At 37.6% G+C, this 8,776-nt stretch overlaps 1 protein-coding gene across 1 annotated transcript; it reads left to right on the forward strand.

Moving 5' to 3' along the window:
* The first annotated feature begins 8,044 nt into the window (after window positions 1-8,044).
* On the forward strand, window positions 8,045-8,776 carry mRpS16 (mitochondrial ribosomal protein S16). Its single transcript, XM_065219467.1, has 3 exons — window positions 8,045-8,284; window positions 8,353-8,512; window positions 8,575-8,776. The coding sequence occupies exons 1-3, from the start codon at window positions 8,168-8,170 to the stop codon at window positions 8,706-8,708; spliced, it is 411 nt and encodes a 136-aa protein (XP_065075539.1). The 5' UTR covers window positions 8,045-8,167; the 3' UTR covers window positions 8,709-8,776.

An 8,776-nucleotide genomic window follows, 5' to 3' on the forward strand; every position in this document is an offset into this window, starting at 1 on the left:
TTCTTCTTCTTCTTCCTTCTCCTCCTACTGCTTTTGCTCAATGAGGGAAGGTGTATGGCAGAGAATAGTCGCCGTTTCGTAGTAGTGGAGCGAACGAGGAGAGTAGATTCTTCTCTTCGCCCAAACGCGAAGATTTCTCTCACAACAACCGTGGACGCCATTACTATTAAAATGTAATAGCAAATTTTGGCCAGGAACTCGCTCAACGAGACACGGAGAATGAGTAATCAGAGAGAATTAGCGGCTTGTTTTGCCAAAGGGGAGAACCGAAGAAGAACCGTAAGGTGTGTCAGTGTTGCCAGTATAATGCCCAGAGCAGGAAGTACACTCAATGTATCATTAAAAATTAATCAGAAGGATTTTTGTTTTATTCAACGCAAACCCTAATCGAAAACCATAACAAGTGCTTAAGGACGTGTTCGGGGTATCATCATTTATGGAATGGTTCTACTATTTCAGTTATCGTTCGTTTATGGCATTTGTTTATTAGGGATGCAGAGTCGTTACATGAACACGAAAGAAAATCAAACTGTTTTCAAAATAACGTTTAACTATGTCGTTCCATATTTTTTTATGTTATGGCTAAGACATTGTTGATCCATCTCACCTTGTTTTCATTTTTGCAGCATAGCGCGCTAATTATCAACAATTCAGCATTTGTTTATAAACATATCTGCAGTCGATGTTCAAAGTTTGAACACATTTTATGTACATCGGGTGTAAGCAGTGTACCAGTGTACGAAAATACAAAAACGACATTGAATTAACGCATACGTGCACTACTATATCTGTCCCATGTTCCAAAAGTTGCATAAGAGAAAAAAACGATTAACATGAGGGTAGGGGAATTTACATATTCTTGTCAATCTAAGCAACGTCAGCGCTTCTATTAGAATATTCTCAGCGTCACGCACACAAGACTTGTTTGTTTGTTTACATTTATTTGATGCTTGCTTCTCTATCCATTCCAAGAAACAGAAATGTCCAAAACTGATTGAAAACGTTTTTACAACGCTCCAACCATCTCAGGTGAGTGTGACTATTGTCGGCAGCCTTTCCATTTGAACTGTGTTAACTAGCTGTTCGATTATTCTATTATCACTTTGGGAACAATGTGGACTGCTTTCTTTCGGAGTTGAGTGTTCAGTGTATACTCATCTAAATGCGTTCGCGTCCATATATGTTGTGAACATTTGAGCGACTAAATTTACAAAAGTACGTTACGACGTCAGATATTGCACAGAAAAAAAAAGTTGTTGAATATTACATTCAAACTGCTTCAAACAGGTCAATCCATCGATTGTGTAATATAACGTTGAACGATGTACATCGATTTTGCGAACAAAATTACATCCATTGATGTAATATTGTATCTACTTTTTGCTATTACATCATGATTTCATACATCAGCTTGAATTACATTGATCGATATTACATTTTTTTTTTTGCTGTGTGTGACTCTGCAAATAGTAATAGGTTCGCAACTTATTTTTGATTTATAAAAATCAGAACAGAAGAATTTCCTCAACCCGATGTTGTTGCTGGATTGCACAACCTTTGATTCTCACAAAATTCATAGGCTCTTTTCAAATGTTACGAGAGAATACATACCTCTAAAAAGTTATGCAAATTACTTTAATTTTGACGAAAAAATTAACAAAAAACACTTGAATTTTCACACATATCTACGAAAACAATTGCCTATGAGAATCTTAGACTTGACGGTGATTGCAAGTTCACAACGCCACCTAGTGGTGGAAGTGTGAAGACATGGTGTTTCTCCATACATTTTGCGGATTTTTGCCATACAAACTTCAACCCCCGGGTAAATATTAACTGATTTCGCTCAAATTTGGACCAGAGCCTCAGTTATACCCGTTCACATTACAGCGTATATCACGTGATATACGCTGCCTTGCAATGAGCTCCCATACATCTAGTTTTCACTGGAAATCCTATGTATGAGTGCTCATTGCAAGACAGCCTATATTACGTGATATAGGCTGTAATGTGAACGGGGTATTATAGGCCTAGGTAACAAGTAGCTCCGTGACGCGGAGGATTGTCGAAAAAAGCTCAAAATTCTGGGCACCCTAATATAAATCTATACATTTTCTATCTCAAACTTTCGTTTTTGTTCTTATATTGCGCATTACGCGTAATATTTATGCAACTGATTGTGCGCAAACACTTTTAGAAATACGATTTTAAGTGAATTTTTGTTGGTGCCTTCTGCGCACTTTCTTATGAGCACATAAGTGCATGGGACACCAAAAATAAATAACTTTAAACAGTAGTTTTATAAGCGAATAGTGTGCGCGATGGGCAAAACATCCTTCCTTATTTACATTTTTGCAAATTCCTTTTTTTCTGAACGTGACCTTTTTTTTTACAGTTAAGAGATTATTTTGACAACCGTAGGTGCTAAGATGCCTAAGATCCCACTTTTTTAATTTAAATTTTTGCATAATTTCATTGTGTATTTGCAGTTATGTTCAAGTTCCACTTTTCTGAGTGTCAACAACAAAAAATAGTCACCCCTATTCTGTATTTCGTTTCGAACGAAATTCTCATACAAAAAAATATTTTTTTGTATGAGAATTTCGTTCGAAACGAAATACAGAATAGGGGTGAGTATGTTTTACATGTACTAGATATATTTACGTACATTCTGAAAACTCGAAACAGGATCTCCTTTTAGAAAGCTCTAGCACTTTTGATTTGATCGATCTTAAATTTCGCACTTACTGCTTCCACCTTGGAACATAACTTTTGATTTAATTTACTCTTTTCATCTAATAGGACTCTTTTGTTCACGCGCTTTTAAAAACAAACCAGTTTATACAGCTCACGTTGCTGGTAAATAAATACGCATTTTCGCGTGAAATTACGAACAATACGGACAATTTGTTTGACCCAATGAAAATACTAATGACAAATGATAAGATATCATTGATAGCCGAAGGTCAATCTAAAAATAATTAAATGCGTAATAATTTGTTGATAAGTCAAAACAAGAATACCTATACACGAAACGATCAATGGGCATCTCTGACAACACTGACTCTGACCGAAGGGATGAGTCAAACCTGAAGGGTGAGAACCTCTCTCCGGGTACCGTTCCTCTCTCCCACACCGGCTTCCTCTTACCGCAGCACACACGACTACTAATCGGCCTGTTTGTGTAAGTATAGGTTTCATACTCACGGCAGAAGCAGTCACAGGCAAACCGGAGCGCACCGCCGCACACACAAGAGCAAGAGATGGGGAAAAATCCTTACAAAAGATGATCCACAGAGTGGAAAAGAAAAAATGGGAAAGTCTAGTCAAGACGCGGACGCAAATTTCACTTCTATCTTCGATCGGCCACTGTCGCAAATAGGCACAAAGCACAGATCTCCCTTTCCGTCACGTTTTAGTAGTAAATTTAATACCTAATTTCCACTTTTTCAACACCAAAAAAGCAAATGAAAAACTGTTGACTAATAATGATGTCTGAACGATAGGTACCTGCAAATGCGCTTTAATACGCACGTCGAACGTTTGCACTACTGTACAGCTCTCTCTCGCACTCTCTCGTGGGGCGAAAACTAACGGGGAGAGCAGACCACTCAGACCTACCGAAACATTGCACTACTTTTGCATGGTCGACATAACGAGGGGTATATAAATTCCTCTAGTTGAATTATGGACGACTGTCACCAATGAGGTCCCTAATAAACAAATACCATAAACGAACTGTATCCCGGGGGTTGGTGTGATACCCCGAACACGTCGTTAAGCTCTGTTTTATGGTTATTTTTATTAGGGGTGGATTACCGAGTTGAAGCAATCGCTTAAGTTGTTGAGTAAAACCCGTGTAGCCCCGTAACGTGGGTAGATCACCTTTTCGTGGTACGTTACGGGATATAAGATCTACCACCGATTCCTAGTCCCGACTACTTCAAACTAGGGGAAAAGGATTTTTCAGTAATCCAAGGAACACATCTTAGTCCTTGTTACTTTTTATGCCTTGTTGATAGTGACAAGACTCGGCTTTGTCTACCAAGGATGATCTTGAAACAAGGCAAAAAATGAGTTAGTTGTCTTCATCTATGTGATTCCTAATCTTCTCTTCGTTGTTCCCTAGTTTGAAGTGGTTAAGACTAGGGTTCTGATGCATGGTCATTATCGGTGTCATACCTTAATTTTGTTGCTAAGGAATCCAATTTTGACTGACAAAGGGGCGTGCCTTTGGAGGGTGTTTCAACACTCCGAAGGGTATAAATAGCGGGACCTTTCAATTAGACTCGGATCCTTGCGATAAATGCAAGAGTGGCAACTGTAAAAAAAATCGAATGCTTCATCATTTCTCAATAGTGATGGAGTAATACGACATGCACTAAACTAAGGACACGGGATATACTACAATAGATCAATTTACTGGTCGCAGTAGTGTTAGGTCCCGAACAGAGGAAAAAAAAAACCCGTGTTCGATACAAGCAATTAGTGACGTCACTAATTGCGTTTACGTTGAATTTTTGGTTTGCTAATACAACAATATTTTACGATCTGCATTGGACTGTCACCAAAAAATGGAAAAAAAGCTGTTCCAATCAAGGTGACTACATTTAGGTGTTCTAATGTGTCAAATTCATGATTCAGCCATGTTGGATTTTTGTATGGGACAGCGACTGAGTTTGTTTACAATTTGCTCTAAAACCGCACTTTATACGCCACCCCCACCTCCCCGTGACCTCCTCGCCTATACACAGCAAAAAAAGTTGTTGAATATTACATCGAAACTGCTGCAACCAGGTCAATCTATCGGTTGTGCAATATCACATTGTACGATGTACATTGATGTAATATTGTATCTGCTTTTTGCTATTACATCATTATTTCATACATCAGCTTGAATTACGTTGATCGATATTACATTTTTTTTTGCTGTGTATAGTGACAAAGCTGTACCACCATTTATATACCCACCATGGTTCCAATCGAGCAAAGCGGTGCATTTTGTTGGCCTATGGATCTAAGATTGGGCCCGTCGCTAAAAATCTGTTATGAAATTTAATCTAGATGAACGCGTCATTGGGACGGTACTAATGGATATTTTTGGTTGCTATCGAAAATTTAGTCGATTGCTGAATTTACACACCAAATTTAAATCGCTGGACATCAGCAAAATTTTGCTGATTTTAGACTTCCAACAGCAAACGTTCCAGCAAAATAATGCTGCAGAATTTTTCAGCAATTCTAACTTCATTTTGACAGATAACCTTTTACTGAAAATCAGCAATTTTTCTTTACTGATCTTTCAGCAACTAAAAGTTTTGACATTTGGCAGCATTTTGCTGATTAAACAATTAAATTCAGTAAATCGAATTTGTTTTCACTATATGAGCTTCCAGCTTCTGTAAATATACGAATAATAAAGATAAAACCGCCAGACTCCTTTCCAAGTATCGTTTATTAAATATAACCAGTGTCCGAGCCAGTGTCCCTACCTACATAATTTTATCTATTTTGTAGTTTTTTTAGCTCTTCCTCCTCCTGCGGTTTGAATGGTGGTGTACGAATGCAAAAATACTTGCGACTGTGATGCTAACAGTTTGACAGCTCTTTTACTGGGTGTTAGCAACAATCAATACGAAAGTAACGATTTTAAATTGGCTCACTACTTGACTAGCCTATTGGTCCCAAGCAAACGATTAACGTTCCCCATTCTAGTCGAAATTCTATTACTACGCAATGTTTGTTTTGATTCGCTATGAAAATTTGACAGATAAAATGAGGGGTTATTGGTTTTTCCTATGTTTCGAGGGGTGAATCGATTAGCTTGGGACCGAAGAGAGTACCAGAGCTGAACCAAAAAGTTGAGCACGTCATTTCGGGACCTTCTAGTCTTAGAGTTACCTCTATGGTGTTAGTTAATGTTAGCTGATGTTTTCAGTAAAAATATCGTTTGCTGTTTTTCAGTAAAGCATTGGATTGCTGGTCATGATCCAGCAATCCGTTTTACTGATATTGAAAACATAAATTTGGTGTGTATGTACGGGCCCAAATTAGGGACACTTAGGCTGACATTACAAACATTTCCCCAATATGTGTCGGACAAATAGTTCTTTATGCACGGATAGAAATCTCCTTATACCTTTTGGCAAATTTCTATTGCTGATTATTCATAAAATGTATACGTCAACTAATAAGCAGACGCCTTGCAAAAAGTTAATGAAGATCATGTGTCAAATAAAATGTATAAATGATCACACATACCGTTTATGCATTCTTATAGGACGTATTTGGTTTGTCTTATGGAATGTATAAGGCTGATGTTTTGGCAAAAAATTATAAGTGAATATGATTATCATGTAAGTCGAAGTGATTTTCTTGGTGTTTTATTTTGTTCACCAAGAGATTTGACCTCCAGTTTTTATTCATTTTGTTTATTCGATTACGTGAAATTGTTGAATGCTACGAAGAACACAAGTAAGTAAATGCAGTGATGGTGTTTTATGTTTGTTTAAAATCATGAAATACTTGCTTAAAATTTTCGAATAGCTTGTGTGTGAATGTATGTGTATACTAATGATGATAATTGAAGAATATTTAAAAAAAACAAGAAGAATCCTAATTGACTGACTGTGTTTTGAGCCTTAAGGAAGTCGAGAAGTGATCTTTCCCTGTCTGAGTCATTGGATAGTGCGTCTCTGACGCTGAGACCGATACCGTATTGGTCTCGGAGGCTTTGATGTGCAGGGAAATTTATTATGAGATGCTCAACTGACATTTTGGTTGAGCACCCCATACATTGCTTGTGGAATCCATCACGGGAATCGGGATCGTGTGAGAATCTGGTGTAGCCGCAGCGTAATTTAGACAGTACTCTCTGGTCCTTCCAGTTTTTGGAAATGAAAATTACTTTGACCCGCTTCACCTATTTTTGGGTTCCTGCACTATAGTACCGAGATGAGTGAAAAGAACTTATTTTTGGGTACTTTTTTCTTACCGTGTAAGGTGCTCGGTAATCAAAAATTACCACAAATTATTAAAATAATTAGTGAATTGTGAATTACTCAGTAATTTCAATGTAATACAAATAATTGTGGGTAATTTCAGTAATTCCTACCATAGAGGTAACTCTAAGACCAGACGGTCCCGAAGAAATGAGCTCAACTTTAGCGAATCAAAACAAAAATAGTGTAGTACTGGAATTTATACTAGCATGTGGACCAATAGGCTAGTCTAGTAGTGAGCCAATTTAAAATCGTTAGTTTCGTATTGATTGTTGTTCCTACTGCTTGGAAATTAATTTGGTAATTTTAAAAATAAAAAAAAATAAAAAACAGTAATTCGAGTAATTCAATAAATATTTGTATGCTGGAATTATCATATGCTTTATTATTCTATGTAAATTCAACGATTTAACGAATATAGATATTAAAAATGAAGATCTGAAAAAAATTAGGGGCCACATTATGCAACCCTCGATGCAACCAAATAAAAGCGACTTTTTCATATTAGGGCTTTGTTCCATTTGGTGATTTTTCAATTAAATTTGACACTTCGAAAATAAATTAAGATGTTCGAAAATCCCTCCGTTGTTGATCTTCCTATTTTCGAGAAGGTGTTTGTCAAAACTGAATCCTGGTCTGTCAGAAATAAGTCTGGTACAATAGCAGGTTTATTTTAAAATTTTCCATCTGTCAAATTTAAGTGAAAATTCACCAAATGGAATACAGCCTAGGGGCGATCCATTTATTGTGTCACGCTAAATTGAAGAAAAATTAACCCCCCTCCCCCTCTTTCGTTACGTTTTTCCTATACCTAATGCATTGCTTGTTAAAAAAATCATTATACCCAATAATGAGTTAAACCACTTTACTTCAAATTAGGTCAAACTTTACGCATTCATGAGAACTTTCAAGCTTGCGTGTAGCATAAATCATATATGCAGTGTTCATTCCCCCGTTAAATTTAGTCGACATTCGCAAATCGAAGAGCGAACTGTCAAAATTTTCTGTTCCGAACCCGAACACTGCTCATCGTGCTCACGTCGCGAGAACCAGAGTGGAACAAACGGAGCTTAAACCAAAACACACCAAAATCAACTCGGCTTCAAGTTTAATCGATTTTTTTTCAATATCGTAACCGTGTTACCGGTTTTAAACCTTCTTCGGAAATGCCTCTAATCCCTGCGAGTGGAACCGGACGCTTTTGGGCTCATTCGGCGAAGATAATTCGCTTTGCACGGCACGGATGCACCAACAGACCCTTCTTTCATATTGTCGTTATGGAGGTAAATTTGACTTGCACAATATTATTTTTTCAATGCTAGATGATTCGAGAAATTGCCGATAATTTCAGCGACGGAAAAATCAACATCAGCCCGTTATCGAACAAATCGGAACCTACGACCCAATGCCGAATGAGCATAACGAAAAGCTGGTTTCCTTTAACTTCGAGCGCGTGCGCCACTGGTTGGGGAGTGGAGCTCATGTTTCGGCACCCGTGGCCGAGTTGTTAGGTAACAGATTTTTGGTTTATTTACTGAGAAAATAACACCAACAGAGGATGGTTTTTTTATAGGTATTGCTGGTCTGCTACCGGTCAATCCGCATACTTACATGAGTGCATGGAGGAACCGGCAAATCGCTGAAAAAACTGCAGAACTTGCCGCGGCTAAGCAACATGCCGAGGGAACTGCCGAAGCTAGCAGTTGAAAAAAATGTATGATAACGTTAGTTGTAGTCATTTGTTTATAAATATACCAAAACTGTTTCAACCTTGA

This window comes from Ochlerotatus camptorhynchus, unplaced genomic scaffold, assembly GCF_037179485.1.
Source record: "Ochlerotatus camptorhynchus isolate MF236.1 unplaced genomic scaffold, CSIRO-AGI_Acam_v1.1 ptg000105l, whole genome shotgun sequence".
NCBI classification, from domain to species: domain Eukaryota; kingdom Metazoa; phylum Arthropoda; class Insecta; order Diptera; family Culicidae; genus Ochlerotatus; species Ochlerotatus camptorhynchus.